The sequence below is a fragment of the Cervus canadensis genome, chromosome 5 (genome assembly GCF_019320065.1).
Source record: "Cervus canadensis isolate Bull #8, Minnesota chromosome 5, ASM1932006v1, whole genome shotgun sequence".
Classification (NCBI taxonomy): Eukaryota; Metazoa; Chordata; class Mammalia; order Artiodactyla; family Cervidae; genus Cervus; species Cervus canadensis.
The window spans coordinates 63,726,477-63,750,177 of NC_057390.1; the positions used below are offsets into that span (position 1 = coordinate 63,726,477).

Consider the following 23,701-nt stretch of genomic DNA (forward strand, 5'->3'; position numbering starts at 1 on the left):
CTTACAGGGACCTTATCAGCGGACGTAGAACAGGAAAAGAAAGAACAAGGATAAAAAGGCTAGCGAGTGAGGAAGAACTAAAAATAGGGAAGAAGTAATGGAGAATGAAAGGAAAGATGCGTGAGAAAATGGAATAAAAAAACGTGCACAGCCAGGCTCCCTAGAACGAGGAAGAGTGCTTTCGCCGTCCTTGGCCACAAGGTGGCACCCTTTGAATTTTCTTCCCCCATCAAAATATGAAAGAGGGGGAGTTGAGAGGAGGGAGAAAAGAGTAAGCACTCCCCCAACCAAGAACAATTTGAAAACCCACCCCAAAATATTTAAAATCTGGGACAAAGAACCGTCAGGACGGAACTGCTTCAATTGCAAAACCTCAGCGCTGCCTCCGGAGCGGCCCGCCGGCCCGAGTCAGGAGCAGCCCCTTTAAAAAAAAGCGGACTACAGTATTGGGATTCTTGAAACCCGAAACCTAGAAACAGAATCGTAGCGGAAACCAGAAGGAAAACCTTGAACTCCTCCAGACAATTGCTTCCGGGGAGTTTTTCGGGAGAGCGAGGGGGAATAAAGGGCCCGAGAGGAGGGCCCCTCGGATGGCGCGCCCCTGAGGGTCCTGGCGAGTTCGAGGAGCGTGGGCAGGAGAGGACCCTACCCTCTCCCTTGGGCTGCAGGTCATGGCCACCGTGGAGCAGAAAGCCCTGGGCATTGGCTTCAAGTGTCTCTCTTTGGCCACTTTTGTGCTCATCTGCGCCGGGCAAGGGGGACGCAGGGAGGAAGGGGGTCCAGCCTGCTACGGGGGATTTGACCTGTACTTCATTCTGGACAAGTAAGTGCCGTGAGTTGTTCCACCCTAGGCTAAGCTGATGATGCTTTCTCCCCGGGCTGGGCTCCTTGGCAGGGTGGCTTTGGGACCGGCGCGCATCTCCAGGGACACAGAGGGGCCGCGGGAGGTGGCGGTGGCCCCAGCGCTGCGCCTTTGTGGACCGAGCGCGCGTCCCCATCCTTCCCGGCTGCAGGAGCTGGCCGGGCAGGCATCGCTGCTTGTTCTCCAGACAGCTTCTTCTCTGCCTTGCTTTCCGGCGACCGAGGCGCCTGAGGTTGAGGATGGGAGTGTAAAGATGCTGTTGACCTACTACCTCTCTTTGAACCCTTTCCATTTGCTTTAGAATCCTTGGTGAGAAAAGCTTGCTTAGGAGAGGCAGAATCAGGCACGTCTAAAGTAAGCGGAGTGGGCTTTTAAAAGTCAATCGTCTCTTGTTTAAAAACTCTGCCCTACATATTCCTTTTCCCTGGTTCCTCAGCATAGAATGTAGGCAGACCGAGCAGTTGGTGGAAATATAAGGCGGATTTCTCCACTCCACTGAGTTTGAGGCTAGGGAGTTCTTTGTTGTGGGGACGTCTTGCCAGTTGTAGGATGTTTTGTGAGTTGTAGAATGTTGAGCATCCCTGGCCGCTACCCTCTAGATGCTGGTACCTCCCCCACCCCACTCCCCAGCCCCCGCCGTCCCCACTAGTCTCTCCGTGGTGACAAGCAAAAATGTCTCCAGACATTGCCAAAAGTCCCCTGCAGGTATATGTCTCCTCCCTCTGGGCTTGAGAAACCCCGATGCAGGCGAAGTCAAGTTCTTGGCGATTTGACTGGTGGGCTACCAAGGAAATGCAGGAGCCCTGGTTTTCTTGCAAAAATGGATGAGGCTTCAGGACTGTTCAAGGGAGAACTGAACTCTGCCCAATCCCCTGTAGACTTGCCAAGCCACAGTCATTCAAGGAAGTTGCCTGCTATCAACTAAAACGCAGCTTTAACAATAAAAAGCCCCTTAGCGAAGATCAGTGCTCACCAGCGCTGTGTGAGCGCCCCACTGCCGGGACAGGAGGCTTGCTGTTACCGTGGAGGGGACATGAGTTTCACAGACTGGAAAGTATTTGCGAGTTGGAAAAAGAGTCCTGCAAAATAAGCTGGCCAGCTAGACACCAAATGTGCTTTGCAGTTGCCCCTGGAGTTTGATTTTTTTCCGTAAAGGCTGTTTTGAACTCCAGATTCTTTGGATGAAAAGGGAGATCTCTTTCCTGCAGATTTATGAGAAGGTGGATACTGAAAATATACTCCAGTGCTAAGAAATGGAATTTCTTTTGTTACTTCTAGTGGCTGGGAGCACCAGCTCACAGATTCAGACTGTCTGAAAATACAGATGCCCATCACTGTGCTTTTTTTTAAAAGCCAGTTCAGAAGAACATACAGGAAAACTTGAAAATGGACAGAATCACCATGACCCAGAATGGAACAACTCCACACTGCAGAGATATCAAACTCTTTCCAAATTACCTTGTAAATTGAATTAAACTTTAAAATCAGATTTCTGAAAGAATTTTGTTGGTGAGAGGAATTTAGCAAAATGATTCTAGGTTTATCTTAGAGAAAAAAAACAAGTTATTAACAGCTAAAACATTTGGGAAAAAGAATAATGAATACTTATATCTCCAAATATTAAACTATACTGTGAGGCAAATTAATAAAAGACTTTTTAAAAAATGGTTCTTGAACAAATGGTCCATAGGAAAAGAAAAGGTTTCGATTTATACTTTACCCGCCCCACCACCACCAAGATAAATTCCAAGAGGATTGAAAATTTTAATGTTAAACATTTAATTTAAAAATAAAGTATTGAAAGAATTAGAAGAAAATTTATATGAGTATTACTGTAATCTTAGATTTGGAGCTTTAAAAGCAGAGTAGCAGCAATAAAGAAAATTACAAAAAGATTTAAATATATTAAAATCTGACATGTCTATAAGTGAAAAAAAGTCACAAATAAAAGATAACAAGTAACAAAAGCTTTTGCAACATAAATTCACCTCTGTAGAGTAACCTTAAAATATAATAATCAGTTTTTAAAAGAGCATCTCAATAGAAAACAGGCTTACTATATAAATAATTCACACAAAAAAATATGAAAGGCAATAAACAAAAAAGTTCAACTTCCCTAGCAAAGAAATGGAAAAATCAAACAAGATGTAATTTTTATTACGTTGGCAATGATTTTTAAAGAATTATAACATTCAGCATTGGCCAACTTGTGGGAAGGAGGGCCATTGTCATATCTTAAAAGGAAAATATAAATTTGGTTTGGTCTTTCTAGGTTTGTGCTATCCAATAAAACTTTCTGTGATGATGGAAATATTCTCTTACTGTGCTTTCCAATATGGTAGCCACTAGCCGTATGTGGCTATTGACTCCTGAAATGTGTATAGTGGGATTGAGGAAATGAACTTTCCATTTTATTTAAGTTTAATTTAAATTTAAATAGTCATATGTGGCTATTATTTTGAATAGCATAGACAAGAAGATAGCATGGCAACATGTATCAAAGGAAAACTCCAAGATAGCCAGAAAAGAGTGCCTATATGTTCATGGCTGTGATGTTTATGATAGTGAAGCTGAAAATTATCTAAATGTCCAACAACAGAAGATTTAATAAGTTAGACATGGTATATGCATGATATTGAGTACACATGTTATACATGCATGTAAGATATTTTTAGGAGAAACACAATGCACATAATATACTCTTTAGGGAAAATACAATTACCAAATGTTATACACTATGATTCTACCTTTGTAAAAAATGCTAAACACATGTGTGTCTTTATTTACCCAATATGTAATAGTATTTGTCTGTAGAAAGTAGGATTTTTAAATTCTTTTTTTACACTTTTCTGCATCTTCAAATTTTTCTACAATGAACATATATTCTATAGTCAACAAAAATGAGTTATTCTGAGTTTTTAAAAAGTCATTTCAAGTGTGAGGGGGCTCTCTTAACCAGCGTGCTGAATTGCAAGCTCCTCACAATTATAGGGGATTTGCTTCTTTCATGTTTAATCCTGGAGTACTTTTCTAAATGCACCATAGGATCCTTGGCAATATGTTGAGGACCCAAAAAGGCTCCAGGAAAAAAATGGTGGGGCGACCTTTACAGGTACCTACCTTTACATGGAGGTGGACTCCTCTGACTTCTTTTAGTTGTCTTATTGCTTGAAGAGAGGGACATTTTTGTGCTGAATGAGAAAGTTGCTAGAACTTGGTATGATAAGCGTATGCATTTCCAGCTTGCCATCTCGATTCGAGCTGATTTATGGGATTGTGGAACCCAAAGCTGGGGGATGGGCCAAAAGCCAGTGAGAGCAGACAGTCCCCCAGCTGGGCCCTAAAGACATGGTCTTTTGTCCTAGAAAGTACCTCCCCAGAAAGTGCTGTCCAGCACCCAACCACTACAGCTTGCAAAGGGAAAGAGTGCTGATGCATTTTTTTCCCCTTGGGCTTCTCAGATCCTCTGACGGACAAGACACTGCAGAGGCTGAAGCCAGTGGCTCAGAAGGCAGTAAATTCACCATTCTTCTCCCCACCCCTCAACTCCCTTTTTCCCAGCGAATGGTTCTCTTCTTTTCTGTGACATTAAACCTCAGCTCATTTCAGCTTTAAGCAGGATGCATCTCTGGCTTGGAAGAAACCCAGATTATACATTTAATGGAACGTCATGTTTTCTCAACCAGAAGCAAAGACTTCATAATGATAACCTAGACTACCACAGTAACACAATAGGGCCTTATTAGCGGCTTTGGCCACGGAGCTGATGGACTGGGCTTCACAAGGCTTTGTATGATGGAATGTTATGTTCATTCAAGCATGCTTTTCTGGTTACAGTCAGGAAAAGTAGACTGCTGGGAATTCAATCAGGGATTTGAAAAGTCAGATTTGGGAGGACTTTATCCAGAGGAAAACAGTCAAGGAGCAGCTCGCCACCTTAAATCTCCCAGAGGGCCCTCTAAGATCAGTCACCCTGTTGGCCAACCCGTGGACATGCACGGACCTTTTCTCTCTTGCAGGACTCTTCTGTTATTACACTAGATGTTTATGTATCACATATTGGTCTGTGTTTATGTATCACATATTGGTCTGTTTTATAGAGAGCTGTTAGTCACTTAAGTGGAAAAAGTGGACTCTCCATCACGAGTTTGGGGAAGTGCTGGCTATATTCATGTGTGCCCTACGGACTTCAAAAATAGAAGGGTTGGGCGGGCTGGGGCAGGAGAAGTGGAGGAGATGGTGGGCTGGAGGACAGCAGTAAGCCTTGAATAGTTGACTTACAAGGTTTCCTAAAGCCACAGCCTGTCACCCAACAAATCCTTCCATTTGCAAAGACCCTCTACAGGCTCAGTGTGTGGGCTCCTTCCCCATTAGGACCCCCCAGCTCCTCCCTCCATGACTTCCTTTCTGTTCAGCACCAATTTTCTCTTTCTCTTTTCCCCATTCAAGGGGACCCCATCTCGCTATTTATGGAAGTCCAACCACAGCATCCAAAATTGGGTGGTCACATGTGATGATCTGTAGGACCCTTCCTATGTGTTATACTTCAGAGACACAGTCATTAAATGGATTTTTATAATATTAGACTGGGAACCTCACCATGTTCTGGGTTCCCAGCTACTAACTTACAACAGAAATCTTTAGAGTCAAAACTAAAGTCTCCTAAAACTTACACCGTCTCACAAGTGCCCCAGTAGGGCAAGTACTACTGTCTCTAATTTACAGATGAGAAAACTGTTCAACCTTGGTCAACCCAATGGATTAAGTGACCTGTGGAAGGACCTAGGATTAGATAATGACAAAGCTGGGACGCTGTCTGCTCCTGACTCTCAGCCCAGCTCTTTCCACTCATTGCCCTGTGCAGTTGGGTCATAATGAGAAGCACATGGCAATACGACTGTGTAGATTCCAGGAATTAAAAATCCCTGCATCAGAGTTTCAGGAAATGATGGTGCATAAGGCAACTAAGGTTACTTAATTGAGGAGCTACTGCTATGCTGTTAAAGCAGCTCTAAATTGATTGAAAGTTTCAGGGTCTCCCACCCTCTGCAGCCCGTGGAGATGTTCCAGAGATCTGGGGATTACCTGATGGGTAGGACTCTAAGGACATCTGATTATAGTGTCCTTAAAGATCTGGTAAATTAATAATTTGTTCAGATTGAACCTGGTGGAACGGGGAAATTCAACTCTGTAGACATGTTAAAACTCACAGATGTAGCTTGTTTTCAGAAATGCTTTGGAAGAAGACTTCCAATAATGAAAATGCAAACTTGACTCTAAATAAGGAAAACAGAGTTCATTAGAAGGTACCTTGAAAATGATACAGTAATAATTCTGAGAAGCATCAGGGAAAAAAGATTTTCAAGGGTTCGGAATGTCTTCTTTTTGGTATCAAGATGGATTTGATGGTTTTTCAATATTCTTCCTTAATCGAAAGAATTGCAGTTTTGGAGAGGTTTTATCAGGTCAAGTAATAGCTGGTAGAACTGCTTGCAAATTGGAAGGTTTGGCTTATGGTTCAAAATAAATAGGGCAGAACTCTTTTGTTTTATTTTGTGCTTCTGTCTGGGCCAGCCAAGTAATTACCTCTAGTTTCCTTAGCTGTGGAGACCTGGTAAAACTCAGTGTCAAGCTGAGAATAGAATCCAGGAGTGCTGGAGGAAGGCACCAATCCTAAGATAACCTGCAATTATCTTCAAATCCTGTAGGACTCCCAGCAGTCCAGCGGCAAAGTCTGGCATCCCTTAGTGAGACTTGGCTGTCGCATGAACACGATTAGGATTCGCCCACCCTAAAGGAAATCAGTCCTGGGTGTTCACTGGAAGGACTGATGTTGAAGCTGAAACTCCAACATTTTGGCCACCTGATGCGAAAAGCTGACTCATTTGAAAAGACCCTGATGTTGGGAAAGATTGAAGGCAGGAAGAGAAGGGGACAACAGAGGATGAGGTGGTTGGATGGCATCACTGACTCAATGGACATGGGTTTGGGTGAACTCCGGGAGTTGGTGATGGACAGGGAGGCCTGGCGTGCTGCAGTTCATGGGGTCGCAAAGAGTCGGATACGACTGAGCGACTGAACTGAACTGAATTTAGAACATGTGCCTATTTTTTATATGAAGTCCAGAGACTGGATTTTGCCTCTTGCAGTGATTACTGGGCAACAAGAGACCAAGTGGGTATTTGGATATTTCCTGACATATTTCCCAGACATGCCATGTTTGTACTGAAAATAGTGATTAGATTTCTTCCATTTGGAAGAGCTGATTCTTTCGTTTCTTTGGCATAGATTTGTTCTTAAGTCCGATCACAAGTGTGTGCTCCAATAAAAGTACAGGTGACGATACCTGTTGTCAACAGTGTCCTGTTCTGGAAGCTGCAAGGAATGGAAGAAAACAGCAAGCAGTCCAAAGCTATTTGCTTTTTAGGGAGGAGGACATTAGATGGACTCCAGGCAGGCAAAGCTAAAGGCTCTAATGAGGATTTGCGGCAGGGGGCAGGTTAGGTCGGGCTTCCCAGGTGGTGCTAGAGGTAAAGAACATGCCTGCCAATGCAGGACACATAAGAGATACAGGTTTGATCCCTGGTCGGGAAGATTCCCCCGGAGAATGGAATGGCAACCCACTGCAGTATTTTTGCCTGGAGAATCCTCATGGACAGAGGAGCCTGGTGGTCTACTGCCCATAGGCTCGCAAAGAGCTGGACGTGACTGAAGTGACTTACCATGCATGCAGGTAAAGTCAATTTTAGATCAAAGAGGAGAAAAAATAAGTAAGTTTACTGAGCCCATGTTACCTGCCATGCATTGTATAAACATTTTGCTTGTTATCTCCTTTGTAACCACTTAAGGCCAGCACAGTCATGATCACTATTTGACACATGAGGAAACTGAGGTTTAGCAAGGCTAGCCAAGGTCATTGTAAGTGGTGAAACTCAGCCTCAAATCCAGGCATCTCTGACTCATGACCTATGCACAGAGATGAAAAGAATCTAAGCATGCAAGAGAACATTGACTCAGTCAGGGTAGTTTATGCCTTGGTAACAAACAATCCCCGAAATCATAGTGACACAAAACAGCAAAGGTATAAACCTTTGTAATCTCTGTCTCTGCTACACATCTGGTGAGGGGCAACAGGGCCTGTGCTCAGGGTGCTATCCTGGAAGCTAGACTGGTGGAAATTCCTTCACACCGGCTTTTACCATCATTACTACAAAGGAAGGAAATGCTGGAGAGTCTCTGGCTGGAGCACTGCCAATAAATTAATGATTTGTCCAGATTGAACCTGATGGGAAAGGGAAATTCAACTCTGTAGACATGTGAAATGACACGCATCCTTCCACTCACAACCCACTGGTCAGACCTAGTCATGTGACTACTGAACATCACCACCACCATCGCACCATCAATACTACCTCTACCATCTCCACGCTTGCACATATGCGTGCCAAGTAGCTTCAGTCGTGTCCTACTCTTTGGGACCCTGTGGACCATAGTGCTCCAGGCTCCTCTGTCCATGGGATTCTCCAGGCAAGAACACTAGAGTGGGTTGCCATACCCTCCTCCAGGGGATCTTCCCAATCCAGGGATCGAACCCATGTCTCCAGCATCTCCTGCATTACAGGTGGATTCTTTACCCACTGAGTCACCTGGAAGGCCCACTACCATCACCACCAACACCAAATGGGATATGGAAAACACCATCCTCCTGTTTTTCTAAAGGGAGAGGAAAGCCAGATATGGGGGGCATGAAAAGCCTTTACTATAAACATTTAATCATACACTACTTTTGCTCGAATAAGAAGAAAGGAATAGTCCCTGGGAGAGGATATAAAGATAAGACTTCTGGTCCAGGGTCAGTGCTGAGCCATGTCTTACATATGTTCATCAATCCGGAACTAGAGTCAGACATGACAGTTCAAATCTGCCTGTGTGGCAGTGATGGCCTGTCGTTCTTTCCCTTCCTTGTCCATTGATCCCATTCTTTACATGAAAAATTCAGTGCAGTGGGCAGGGGATTAAATTAGACTAAATAGAAAGTAGAAATGAAGATGAGACATGTTTCCCTGATAGCTAAGTATTAACATGAATGTATTCAGAATCTCAGAATCCCTTTGTCCATAGTTTGTGGACTATGAGGGAATTTGAAAAGCTGTGAGGGGAGAGTGGGATGCCCAGGTGGTGCTGGTGGTAAAGAACCCATTTACCAATACAGGAGATGCCTGAGACGAGGGTCCGATCCCTGGGTCAGGAAGACCCCCTGGAAGAGATATGGGAACTGACTCCAGCATTCTTGCCTGGAGAATCCCATGGACAGAGTAATCTGATGGGCTACAGTCTGTAGGGTCACAAAGTGTTGGTTGCAACTGAAGCGACTTAGCACGCATGTACACAAGGGGAGAGCGGCCCCTGGAACACCGAGGCAGCCAGGCTGAGAGGATGCTGTGTGTTGCAGAGGCTAATTCCGACCCTGAATCAAGAGTATCTGGGTTCCAACCAAATGTGTTTCTCAGTGAAGGTGTCATTGCCCTTTTCAGTGGACAGTTTTTCACTGAGAGGGACTGTAGGATGCTTAGCATTTCTGATCATTCCTTTGTAAATGCTATAAGCTTCTAGTCATTGTGATACTCAATAAATAAATGCCTCTAAATATATCCCTAAATGCCTTCCTTGAGGTGGTATCACCCTGGTTGAGAACCCCTGACTGAAAGAAAGCAGGTAGAGCAAGGCATGCCAGTGATACTGATTTTAAGCTTCGTAGGACTACATCTGAGCAGGAAGAGCATTTATCTAGAGGAAGAACTAGAGTGGCTTTAGTTATAAGAGGGCCAGTGGAAACTGCTGACCTTGGAAATGAATGTGCTAAACCGGTGGTTCTCAACCAGGGACCAGATCAGCACCTTAAGGGTCCAGGGCAGGCCTGTATCATTTGGAAAATTTCCCAAGTGATTGTGATGTGGTTCTTTCCCTCCCACAATAAATCATGAGAGTGAACAGAAAGACCAGAGAAGTTGTCCTATAGTGATGGCCTTGTTCCTCTCTCACGAGGATGTCGCTAAGGAAGCAGACACCTGATAACTGAATGCCAAGCAGAGTTCTTGATGGTGGTAGGAAAGGCTCAACATAATATAGAGAGGAAGAGCCCAGGTCACAGATAAGCCATGCTTTGCCCTGCTGTGTTGGCAGGTCCTGCCGTGTGTGCATACACATGGAGGCCATGGTGTTTGCTAGGACAATCCTTTGTTCCCTTTCTGTCAAGACTCCAGGCAGGAAACATACCCCAGGTCCTCAGGGGAACGAACTGGACTAATCGCAGAGGTTAAGAGAGCTGCCTTTGGAGTCAGGCATTTCAGGCTTTAGATACCAGCTCAACCTTTTACTAACTTGTATGACTTGAGCAAATTATTTAGCCTTTCTGAACCTCAGTCTTCTCATTCATAAAACAGGTATTAAAACTACTGCCTCACAGAAGTATCCTGAAGATTAAATAATATTAGAATAAAACCCTTAATGAAGCATTTGGTATGTGAGTGTCCTAGATGATAATGGTGGTGGTGGTGGTAAATGTAACAGTAGTGGTGATGGTGGTGATGGTGGAGGTGGTGACAGTGATGGTGATGATGGTATTGATGGCGACTGTAGTGGTGATAGTGATGATGGTATTATTGATGATGTGATGGTGGTGGTGATGGTGACAGTGATGGTATTGATGGTGATGGTAGTGTGATCAAGATAATGGTACTATTGATGATGTGATGGTGGTGGTGGTGGTGGTGATGGTGATGACAGTATTATTGATGAGGGTATTGGTGATGGTGATGATGGTATTAATGATGACAGTATTGATAGTGGTGGTGGTGATGGTGATGATGATGGTTTTATTGATGATGTGATGGTGATGGTGGTGGTGGCGATGGTGATGGTGATGATGGTATTGATGGTGATGGTAGTATGATCAAGATAATGGTATTATTGATGATGTGATGGTGGTGCTGGTGATGGTGATGATGATCGTATTGATGGTGGTGGTGATGGTGATGACAGTGTTATTGATGATGTGATGGTGGTTGTGGTGATGGTGACAGTGATGGTATTGATGGTGATGGTACTGGTGATCAAGATTATGGTATTATTGATGATGTGATGGTGGTGGTGGCGGTGGTGGTGGTAATTACGGTATTATTGATGATGGTATTGATGGTGGTTGTGATGGTGATGATGGTATTGATGATGTGGTGGTGGTGATGGTGATGATGATGGTCTTATTGATGATGTGATGGTGATGGTGGCGGTGGCGATGGTGATGGTGATGATGGTATTGATGTGATGGTGGTGGTGGTGATGGTGGTGATGATGGTCTTATTGATGATGTGATGGTGATGGTGGTGGTGGCGATGGTGATGGTGATGATGGTATTGATGGTGATGGTAGTGGTGATAATGATTATGGTATTATTGATGATGCGGTGGTGGTGGTGGTCATGGTGATGACATTGATGCTGGTGGTAGTAATGGTGGTAATTACCCCTAGAGAAAATGGATGTGTTCCTCTAACAGAAGACATCTCCTTAGATTATAAGTTGGACTTCCTGTCTAGGGTAAGGAGTACATCAGTTCAACTCAGTATTTATCAAACTTTGCTAAATGTATCAGATTACAAAATGCCTATGGTGACTCTAAAGGAGTTCACAGTTTAGCAGAAGAGACAAAGGGTTAGGGAAACAGAGTTGGTGAAATAATGAATTTTGATTGAGATTAGAGAGGTTTAGGAGACTTTCTAGAGAAGGTAACTTTGGATCCAGGACTTGAACCTCGAGCAGGGTTTTGCCAGGTGACAAAGTAAAGAAAAACACATTGATGACCAAGGAGCACCACAAGAAGGTGAAATGACACATACTCTTTGTGATGTGAGCATGGCAGTAAGAGTGACAGAAAAAGAATCTGGAAAGAGCAGGATTTTTCACATCAACAGCAGGTTAAGGGATTATATGTTGGGGGAATGGGAAAAAAAGAACAAATGAAATTGAGTGACTTTGTAGGGTGGAGTACCAGGACTTGATGAGCAGTTGGCTGTGAGTGAGAAGAAAGAGCTGTGAGGGGAAGGAGTAGGTTTCAGAAGAAAACAGGAACTTGGTGTGGACATGTTGAGTCTGTACACGTAGGACATTTGGGTGGAGGTATTGAGTAGACAGTTGGATTTATACCCTGTAACTGGCAAAAAAAAAAAAAAAAGACTTGAGAGTTGTCAGCCCAAGAGTAGTAGATGAAAATATGGATATGGATAATAAATAATATGGAGATAATATCAAGATAATATCAGGGTTAAAAAATGTCAAGTAGAGGTTTAATGAGGAAGATGGCCAGGGTCCAACCTCAAGGAATTGCCAACAGGAATGTCTGGGCCAAAGAAGAAACTCCATTAACCAGAGTTGAGAAGAAGTTGCCAGAACAGTTAGAAGAGAAACAGCTAAGAACTGTTACCACTGAGGCCAGGAGAGAGAGAATTTCAGTGGAGGGGTGATGAGCTAGATGTTTTCCCCCTAAAATCATCATCTCTATTCCTAGTCTTGGGGGCAGCATCACCCATAGATCTAGCCACGTAAGCCAAAGGGCTGGGATGAATCCTCTTATACTCCAAAGCCTGACAATGTCTGCTCCCACATCTCTGCCTTGTCATCACCTTGCTGTACTGTGCTTAGTCGCTCAGTCGTGTCCAACTCTTTGCAACCCCATGAACTGCATGCCAGGCTCCTCTACCCATGGGGATTCTTCAGGCAAGAATACTGGAGTCAGTTGCCATGCCCTCCTCCAGGGGATCTTCCCAACCCAGGGATCGAACTCAGGTCTCCCACATTGCAGGCGGATTCTTTACCACCTGGGCCACCAGTGAAGCCCTATCATTACCTTATTTCAGGCCATTTCCCACCCAGTTCATGGAAATGTTCTCTAAATTTGTCTCTTTACCGCCTCTTTTTTTTTTTTTAACCCTTCCCCTGGGGCTTCCCAGGTGGCTCAGTGGTAAGAATCTGCCTGCCAATACAGGAGATGCAGGAGACATGGATTGGATCCCTGGGTCAGGAAGATCCCCTGGAGTAGGAAATGTCAATTCACTCCAATATTCTTACCTAGAAAATTCTGTGGACAGAGGAGCCTGGCTGATTACAGTCCATGGAGTTCCTAAGAGTCGACACACCTGAGCATGTACACACTACTCTATAATCTTGACATTGGTACCAAGTTGATCTTTTTAGAACAGATTTAATCTTGACATCATCTCCCCCAACCCTTCAACCTCTAAACACTCCCAAAGTTCTTTCAGTATAAAATGTGAACTCCTTAGCAAGGGATTCTAGAGCTTTGTTGCTCTGATTACTATGTGTTACCCTTTACTATGTGTTGCCCTTAGCTTCATCTCTTACCACACCCAACACCCTTGCAATTTCCAACAAAGTTGTTGGTGTGCAGTTCCCTGAACTAACCCCATGCTCTTTCTTGCCTTTAGCTTTAGTGACCTCATCACCATTTCCATCTTTGTGTAGGTGATACCCTCTTAACCTTTGAGATGATACTGGTACTTCTTCCCTTCCCGTCACTAGCTGTGGGCTCACCGTGGTACAGAAAAGTTGAGAACAGTCATCTCTTTACATATCATCTTCATTCTAAGTTTGTTCTTTGTTCAGAGTCTCTCAACCCCATAACAACTCATATCACATAATAAGCAGCAGAGGGGTCCATTATCAAGACATGGAGAAGAATAACCCTTGGTGTGTGTCTTCTGAGGTCTCATTCAGTGGCTTTATCTTCTTTTCCTCATACCTTGCTGCTTAACCGTATACAGCTCATTCCTGTAGGAACCACCTAGAACAGGATTTCCCCAACACCTTTTGGCATAAGGATTATGATCAGAATCTTAACCACCATTACTTACATAAAATGTTGTGTTAGTCACTCAGTTGTGTCCTATTCTTTGTGACTCCATGGACTATAGCCCACCAGGATCCTCTGTCTATGAAATTCTCCAGGCAAGAATACTAGAGTGGGTTGCCATGCCCTTCTCCAGGGGATCTTCCTGGCCCAGGGATTGAACCTGGGTCTCACACATTGCAGGCAGATTCTTTACCATCTGAGCCACCATAAAAGATAATACAAATACCAGGTTTATGGAAATTGTATAAAAACTTACAAAAAAGAAATATCCCAACTGAACTACACTTCAGTCACAATAATAAGCAATATAAGGTCAAAGGAAATACAAGATGCCATTGGACAGCCATAACCTAACCGTAAGTAAATGGATGGGCCAGGACATTCCTGGCCTGTGCTTGTCCCAGTATAATTATTAGTGGCTTGCTAGTTTACTCTTGAAAGTGTTTCAGTTTGGATTTTGAATTATATGGTTATCCTGATTATTGACTGTCATAAAAGACACTATCAGAGGAACAGGAGAGGATTGAAGGCCAAACAGGTGAATCCTCTGATACACCTTATTCCATTAAAATGGGCAACCAGTTTGGCACTTCTGATTCCGCTCAAGTACACCAATTTTAAGCTTCCTCTGGCATCCCCATTCCCAAATTCCCATAACAATTGGTGGAACTTCTGCAGTACTTCTCACTAACTTAGCAACCTAACACTGTGAATTGTAATTGTATGCATCTTTCCTCCATGGGGAGGCAGTGTTGCACAGGTGTTAGGAGTAGGGGTTTAAACACCAGAAAGACTGTAGGAGAGTAGTATTTGGACTAAGCATGGACTCTAGGGTCCTTATCCCAACCCTACCACTTACTAGGGTGTCCTTGAGTGAGTTACTTATTCTCTTTGTGAACTAGGTTTCCTCATCTGTGAAAAGGGGCCTGATAGTGTTATCACATAGGGTTGTGCTCAGAGCATAGTGCTACCCACACACAGGAAGTGCTCATTAAGTGCTGCTGCTGCTGCTGCTAAGTCGCTTCAGTCGTGTCCGACTCTGTGCGACCCCATAGACGGCAGCCCACCAGGCTCCGCCGTCCCTGGGATTCTCCAGGCAAGAACATTGGAGTGGGTTGCCATTTCCTTCTCCAATGCATGAAAGTGAAAAGTAAAAGTGAAGTTGCTCAGTCGTGTCCAACTCTTCACGACCCCATGGACTGCAGCCTATCAGGCTCCTCCGTCCATGGGATTTTCCAGGCAAGAGTACTGGAGTGGGGTGCCATTGCCTTCTCCACATTAAGTGCTAGCTATTATTAAATGGCTTCTCTGGTGGCTCAGTTCGTAACGAATCCACCTGCAATGCAGGAGACACAGGTTTCATCTCTGGGTCAGGAGGAACACCTGGAGAAGGAAATAGCCACCCACTCCAGTATTCTTGTCTGGGAAATCCCATGAACAGAGGAGCCTGGCGGGCTACGGTCCATCGGGTGTCAAAGTGTCAGACATGACTGAGGGACTAAACCACCACATTATTAAATGGCAATGAATGAAAATGCTCAGCACAATGCCTGCTGCCTAGTAAGTACTTAGTGCATGTCGTTTTGTAATTACTAATCTTTTAGATTCTAGAGGACCTACCAGGCATTCAAAAATCATTTTTGCTGCATCAATACATACTCTTCTTTATTTATACATACTACAAATATATCCAGCAAGAAAGAACTGAGAAAGGTCCTATGCTAAAGGCATTGGTGACTTTTGGAAATGTTGCTTCAGGACATCATAAATGCAGAAATTAAAGCTGAATGAACTCAGGGGCTTAGTTTGAGATGAGAAAGTAAAGTAAGTTTGTTGATGACTTCTGAAAAAGAAGCTGAACACAGACAGTTAGCTTCTCATGGCCTCCCCAACCATCATCTAAAACTTTCATCCCCAGAAAGAGAAAGTCTTCAGGAGGCATTTGGGGAGGCCTGCGTCAGGTCCACACTCTGAAGACAGCCACAGTGACCTCCAACACCCTTGTAAGAAATTCCGCTAGAAACAAAGCAAATGAACTGAGTGCAGGAGGTCCGGCCGGGTCTGCTTTCAACCCTGTTGCCAAGTTAGAAAACCATGTAGAGGAGGATTCTGGAGGAACCTCAAGAACAATCCCAAATCTGGAACTGAGTCTGGAGGAAAGAGTGCGACATCAGAGGAACAGAGGCCTCTCCATAGAGCCCTGCTACCCCGGTGCATCAGCGTCACCCAGAGGCAGCTGTGCTGGACGGTCGAGACGAAACAAAGCCACAGAAGCCAGAGCGCACGAACACCAGGCATCTTCGTGACAGTGACTCCCTCCAGCATTGCTGAGCCCTCCCCACATATCCTGGGCCTCCAGGGGAATGGCAGTTCTGTCTTTGATTATGTGGATGCTGTAGGGATCAGGGATGAGGTCAGGTACAGCACAGTGTGAACTTGGAGCAGACATCAGGTCCAAAAGCCCAACATGTGGCAAGCTGGAACTGGTATGGCCCTGTCCAAAACAAACACACAAACCTTGCAAGGATGAGATTCCTTTGTGAAAAATGGTGAAGAATTATTCCATTGCCTACTCTCCCCTCATTGACGGAACAATAACTTAAGCTTACTTTAGCTATTAAGACCAACTCCCTTCCCCCAAACTAAGCTCTTTTCTTAAAAAAAAAAAAAAAACTTTTCATTGGAGTATAGTTGATTTGCAATGTTGTGCTAGTTTCAGATGTATAGCAAACTGAACCATTTATACATATACATATTGCCACTCTTTTTTTTTTTTGGAGATTATTTTCTCGTGTAGGCCATTACAGAGTATTGAGTAGAGTTCCCTGTGCTATACAGCAAGTTCTAATTAATTATCTATTTTATACAAAAGAGTGTGTATGTCAATCCCAGTCTCCAAATTTATCCCTCCCCTCCCTTATCCCATAAGGGATACCCATAAGGGTAACCATAAGTTTGTTTTTTACACCCATGACTCTACTTCTATTTTGTAAATAAGTTCTTTTGTACCTTTTTTTTTTTTTTTAGACTCCATATATAAGGAACATCATATGATATTTGTTCCCCGGATTTAGTTTTTAGAGAAGTTTGCAAGTTCAAGACATTACCATATATATGGCAAATATGAGACCCAGTTACACCTTCCCACATTGAAAGATGAAAACAGGGCCTACAAGATTTTAGCAACTGAAAATAAATGATGTAACAAAATTCCTGAGGTGGAAGAACATGTCTATGGAAAGAATTTTCAACAGCAAAAGAAATCAGTTTTAGCACCATATGTTTTATGATTTCAGCGACATTAAATAAAATAAGAACTTTGTTAGACAGGTGATAAAATATGAAAAGAGAAGAAAAGGGACCTAAAACAGTTAAGGAAATATAAAATAATATGGAAAAACATAAAGTCATAAAGCCACCTGAGAAGCAGTGAAGAACAGAACTGACAATGCAGAAAATGAAGGATGAAGGCATGTTTGAGAAGCTCTCATAAGTTGAATAGGAAATGAGTTACACAAAGGTGATGAGAGAGAAGATGATAAATAATGAATGACAAAAATAAATATCCAGTATACCAGATAATTTGCATTGCTAGAGCATAACCCAGAAGAAGCACTCAACAAGTTGATAGAACTTCCCTGATTAAAAAACAAAAACCTGAAAATGTAGATTTCAGCTCATCAAGTAATAATCAAAATTAATTAAAAGAGATTTGTACTTAAACATTTCCTGGTAAGAAAGTTTAATTTCAAAAACAAAAGCAGAATTTTATGAATGGGAAAAGATACAGTTTACCTACAAAGGTTCTGCAACATTAAATGTTGGAAAAATTTAATGAATAAAGTTATGATCTAAAATGTTCTGTCAAGATGTCACTTACATGAAAACAGAAAGACGTTTTCAAATACATACAGATTCTTCTAAAAGGGGGAGTGAGGATAATTTTCTTTAAGAAATTACTCAAAAAGTGAATCAGGGTTTTAAAAAAACTTAATAGTGATTATATAAAAGAACTTCCAGTGACCATCCAAACCATTTAAGCAAATATGTCTCATTAGTATTTTCATTAAATTTTGAGATGATATTACATCAACTAATAAGAGCAGTCTGTTATGAGAAAGGAACAGCTGAAAATAAGAAACTTTTGGAGAGAAAATATGCTGTTTCTGAGTATTCAAATTCATGGAAAAAATGACCACCACAAAGAATATTACAAAAATAAATTCAGCTCATCAGGAGACAGTTTAAGAAACTTTTTCCAGAACTCAAGCAGAAAGAATACAGAGATTAAAATTATGAGACCAGAGGTAAGTAATACAAAGTGAAAGTGAAGTCGCTCAGTCGTGCCTCTTAGCGACCCCATGGACTGCAGCCTACCAGGCTCCTCCATCCATGGGATTTTCCAGGCAAGAGTACCAGAGTGGGGTGCCATTGCCTTCTTCAAGTAATACAAAGGCATATAAAAATTCCTCAGACATAGAAAAATCCAAAATACATAGCACCCACATACCTTTATTGAAAAAAATATCACTTGGAAGTATTGACATCAAAATGGAAAACTTTTTGTAAATAAAGGATATGAAAAAGACATAATATAAAAGAAATAGAAGTAATGGCCCCAGAAAAGTTAATGTCACAGTGATGTTATCAATGAGGTTATACAGCAAAATATAAAAGTTAAAGAATGTATTCTCAAAAAAGAAAGTGAAAAGGGTAAATTTTTTTGTGCCACATAGAAAAAGTTGCTCATACTATATTCACATATACTGCCTCCCTAAAATGTAGTTTACTTTTATCTATCTTCCAAATCAGTCAATCCTAAAGGAAATCAACCCTGGATATTCTCTGGAAGGACTGATGCTGAAGCTCCAGTACTTTGGTCACTTGATGTAAAGAGCCGACTCACTGGAAAAGACCATGATTCTGGGGTCACAAAGAGTCAGGCATGACTTAGAGCCACCCCCGGTTCTCTCAGCCCTATGGCTGTGTGCTTAAAGGGGGCTCATTGTGTCCTTGTGGCTTGCACGTGAAGGGTGCCTCTGACTTTTCTGGCATCCATAGTACCGTATCTTGTCTTGTCACGGTCACCTGGTGTTCATCCACAGATCACACTGCTGGCTTTGACTGGTGGCCTTTCAGGCTCGTTTATCACATCTTGGTTTCAGACAACTAACTAGTTTTCTGTTCTGTTAACAACAATTCTGTGTTGAATTTGCACCTGAACCAATATTTGATATCAGAAATATCCTTAGGCTTTTCTTGCTCTGTGTGAGTGTGTGTGTGTATTGGAAAAGGTGAATTAGTGGAGGTGAAAGGATTACATATTTTGGTCTAGTATCTTCCTGAGCATTCACAAAAAAAAAACACAGTTTAGTTTACATCTTGACACAGTATATGTGCATTATATACCTACACATAGTTGACTGAAAGTTTCACATAGCATGACTTTCTGTCATGGTATGCAATATATTCTGATATTTCTATTCTATTTCATTTTTATTAACTGTTGGCAACATCCCACCAAACTGATTTCCCAAATCACTAATAGGTTGCATTCCACAGCATAAAAGTCATTGCTGTCATAGCCTTCAATGAGGTGGACTAACAGGGAAATTCCTTACAAGTCAGTACCGTGGGGCTGGGGTCTCCAGACAGATAGGAGCAGGGTGGGTACAGTGCTCAGTGGCTTGATTTGGGTCTGCACTGAAGACATTGGAGGAGGGTAAGAGTTGCTGTCAGCTTTTAGAGCAAGAGGGAGGCTGGTTCATGACTCCAGCCAATCAGAAGAGGACAAGAGCTGAAGATCTGGGCTTCAGCCAGTTAGGGTGCAGGGAGGCTAGGAGGAAGGAGAGAAAGGGAAGGAAGAAGTGGATCGAGGTAGGGCGTGGGAGGGGGGATACAAATGAATGTGGGGCCAGAATTAATTGCCTGTTTCGCTCAGTGGCGCCTGAGGCTGCCCTAGCCTTGCACGATTAGCTGGGGACCTGGTGGGTCACTGAGGACATGAATGACTTCAACTGGGTGGGGCTGAAGAAAAGCAGGACCTGACAGTTTTATAATTTCCATCCTTACTGGGACTCTGCTCTTCCAGGACTAAAAGACTCCTGGGTGATGTTTCCAACTGTGAGCTCTCTTTATTTCCCTTTCATTTTACTCTGACCTGTATGCCAAGGAGAGGACAATTTAAACTCAATTTGGTCCACTTGATTCTCTCTGACTGGCTGTATCTGTGACTAATGGAAAGAGCTTGTGTTTTTAAAGGAGCTCAACCATAGGGAGGTTTGGAAACTCACATAAGCACAAAAGAATGTGTTTCAGAAACAAATCAGAATGACACCCAGGGTTGTTCTTTTGCTCTTACTCTTTGCATATGAGATCCTTGAAAATAACTGAGCAGTAATCTGAGGGCCAGGTCAAGTTCCATGCAAACCCCTCTCTGGGAACACACAGTGAATACACAGGATGTATTGACTTCTTATCAGGCTCCAAACCTTGGAGAGGACCTAGAAAAACAAAAATAGGTAAGGAGCCCTAGAGCTACTCCCAGCAGTTACCTTTTCAAGGGACCAGTGGCTTTGCCTCCTTGTGGTCTGGGGAACCCTTCTGAAAGCCAAACAGAAAGTGATGTGAAGAGGAGGTGACTGATTTTGAGTGGATCCAGATTTAGTAAGTGAATCTTCAAGCACAGAATTCTGTAGGACTGTGTTCAAGCAGAATTCCCTGGGAGGCTACTTGAATTCCAAATTTTATTGAGATATATATTTGTGGAGCCAAAGCATGAGATCCTAAGAAGGGACCTGAATTCTCTACAGCATCTCGATACCCAGTTGCCCCACAGAAATCTTCAGGGGCTAGAATTGCATGAGTTAGAATTTAATTGAGTCAAATATCTGGGACATTTCACATCCACTGACTTGGATGTAAAACATGGATATTTCAACTCTTTGACTATATTTTGTCAGCATTTGTGTGTTAAAAATAATTCTAAAAACAAAATAATCCACAACAGAGTTCAGTGGAACCTTAAAGAGCCTGTTGATGAAAGTGAAAGGAGAGTGAAAAAGTTGGCTTAAAACTCAACATTCAGAAAACTAAAATCATGGCATCTGGTCCCATCACTTCATGGCAAATAGATGGGGAAGAAATGGAAACAGTGACAAACTTTATTTATTTATTTTGGCGGGGGCTCCAAAATCACTGCAGGTGGTGAGTACAGCCATGAGATTAAAAGACACTTGCTCCTTGGAAGAAAAGTTATGACCTATCTAGACAGCGTATTAAAAAGCAGAGACATTACTTTGCCAACAACGGTCAGTCTAGTCAAAGCTATGGTTTTTCCAGTGGTCATGTATGGATGTTAGAGTTGGACTATAAAGAAAGCTGAGCACTGAAGAATTGATGCTTTTGAACTGTGGTGTTGGAAAAGACTCTTGAGAGTCCCTTGGACTGCAAGGAGATATTTTGGTCAAGGCTTAGGTAACTGTGTAAAGAATGATCATGAGTACATATGAAACAACAAACTTTGACAGTAACAGGACAATTATTAGTAGAGTTGGGATGGGAGAAGCAAGCCTGTCAATATCCCCTTACCTGTTGTTTTATCTTACGACTCTCATTTTATTTTCTTCTTGAGAAAATACAGCACCTGCCCATTGGCAAGAAAGTGTTCCAGATGGATTTAGAATTTTCTCAACACTCCAGAATATTTCTTGGATCTTTCCTTATATCTAGCTTCTAGAAATCAAAGATGAATACCAATATTTTCTAAATTTTATATGTCAATCAGATAGAAGGATAGTGCAAATGAAATATTTTAAGACAAAAGAAAATGTGAATTAATTAACAGTGGGTGATCCTTTGTAATAAGTGTGTATATATATGCTGTCACTTCAGTTGTGTCTGACTCTTTGTGACCCCATGGACTGTAGCCTGCCAGGCTTCTCTGTCCATGGGATTCTCCAGGCAGGAATACTGAAGTGGGTTGCCATGCCCTCTTCCAGGGAATCTTCCCAACCCAGGGATCCAACCCGCGTCTCTTATGTCTCCTGTATTGGCAGGCAGGTTCTTTACCACTAGTGCCATTTGTAATAAGTAAAGGAATGCAAATGATTTGTGCTCGATTCTTGAGAACAAAAAAATGCTAACACAAAAAGAATTTACTTGAGACCCCTGCTTCTTTATTAAACAGCCAAGAATAGATCCCCAACTCTAGTTCAAGTCCCTACTTCAACTCTTTACCTCCCTTCCCAGTTTAATTCCCTCACTATAGGACTTCTCTACTGATAAGAAAATCAGACATGGGATGGAGGAACTGGGGATTCCTCTCTAATCATTAGGTATCTTACCTTGCTCCTCAGTAACCAAAATTTCAGATGATACTTGTCTGGGTTATAACACAGCATTGCAAAACACAGTATTGTGTTTCAGAAGTGGGCACAGGTGACCAGTGTTCAAGGAGATCTCTTAAATCCAGTGGAAAAGAGTTGTAGAATTCTAAGTAGACTGTGGCTGATAGTCACATGGTGGCTCCTCTGAAGCACATACACAGCACTGAGCCAGATCTGCCAGACCCTCACTAAGACCCCCAGGACCAGAGCATCTACCCTTTGGCTGAAGAAAGGGAGTCAGACGCAGTCTTTGAGATTTTAAATATACTACTGAAACATGTCCAAGAGGATGGCTGGGATTCTAATGAAAAACTTTCCAAAGCTTTAAAAGTTTAGGGCTGGGATATGCTCTTCTGGTGAGCTATTGGGAGTCTCCCGGTTGCATTAAACTCAGAGATCTACCATTGATTAGATAGGCTGGTTCATTGAGGATTTGTACTCTAGAATTGTTGACCCATCTGGGAAGGCTCCTCGGGATCACATAGGGTCACAGGAATTGGCTGGAGCTATCTGAGTCTCAGTCCTGAGACACTCATCCAAACAAGGCCAGAAGCCAGGACCGGCTGGCAAAAGATCAGGAGGCATCCATGAGCAATAGAGACGTCTCTCCACGCTCTTCTTCCTTCCTTCCATCCAACTAATAGTTAGATGCTGAGGAGGCAAATATCCTTCACATTCTCACAATGGAAGCTTGAAGAAAAAAGTGATGGCAACCCAGTATCAGAGGATGATGACTGAGAGATGGACACAGTGCCCTGAGATCCCGGGGCAGGAACAATGAGCCCCATCTGTGTTGGTCGAAGGCAACAGGCAGAGATCAAGTTGGGTCTTACAGATGAGTAGGAGTTTGCCAGTGTGGACATTGCATGTCTCAAGCAGATGGAATTTTGGAATAGAAAGGTTTACTGGAAAAGGTTTATTTTTGACAAGTCAAGCCCCACCCTCTCCACTCCTTCTGCATCTCCCCAACTCCCCACTCCTCGACCCTGTCGGCTTTATGCTGCTGCCGCCCAAAACTACTTGCTTTTCCCCCAAACAAAACATTTCTGGATTTATTAGAGGAGGAGTTGAATATTTTTTCAAATGCTGATTTACCATCCTTCAAGGGATTGCCTGTTCTGATCCTTTGTTTATTTTTCTATTGTTTGCCTTGGTAACATTTACTTGTACCAATTATTTACATATACTGGACACTAATCTTTTGCCATTTATTTTTGTGGCAAACATCTTCTCTCACTCTCTTCCTTGTCTTTGCTGATGGTATTTTTTGTCATCCAGAATTTTAGACACTTCTAATAGTCATAATAATTCTTTTTGTAAAGAACAATTCCTACTTTTTGTATTTGGTTGAGGGAACTCTTCACTAACCTGATGACATAAAAATCTTCTATAATTCACCCGATGGATTGAAAGTTTTGTTTTTCCTATTAGGTTTTAATACATCTAGGGTTACATTTGGTATGAGATAGTGATCTGATTGATTGTTTCCAATTAGAAATCCATTGTCACAGCAATGACATGGAAGGGTT

General features: G+C 42.6%; 1 protein-coding gene across 1 annotated transcript in view; it reads left to right on the forward strand.

Annotated features, from left to right (window-relative positions):
* Positions 1 to 315: 315 nt before the first annotated feature.
* The window catches only part of ANTXR1 (ANTXR cell adhesion molecule 1), a 252,763-nt gene continuing 229,377 nt past the window's right edge, over positions 316 to 23,701 (forward strand). The window contains exon 1 of the mRNA XM_043468945.1: positions 316 to 823. Within this exon, the coding sequence (XP_043324880.1) occupies positions 672 to 823 (152 nt within the window). The 5' untranslated portion in view covers positions 316 to 671. The remainder of the gene's footprint in view (positions 824 to 23,701) is intronic.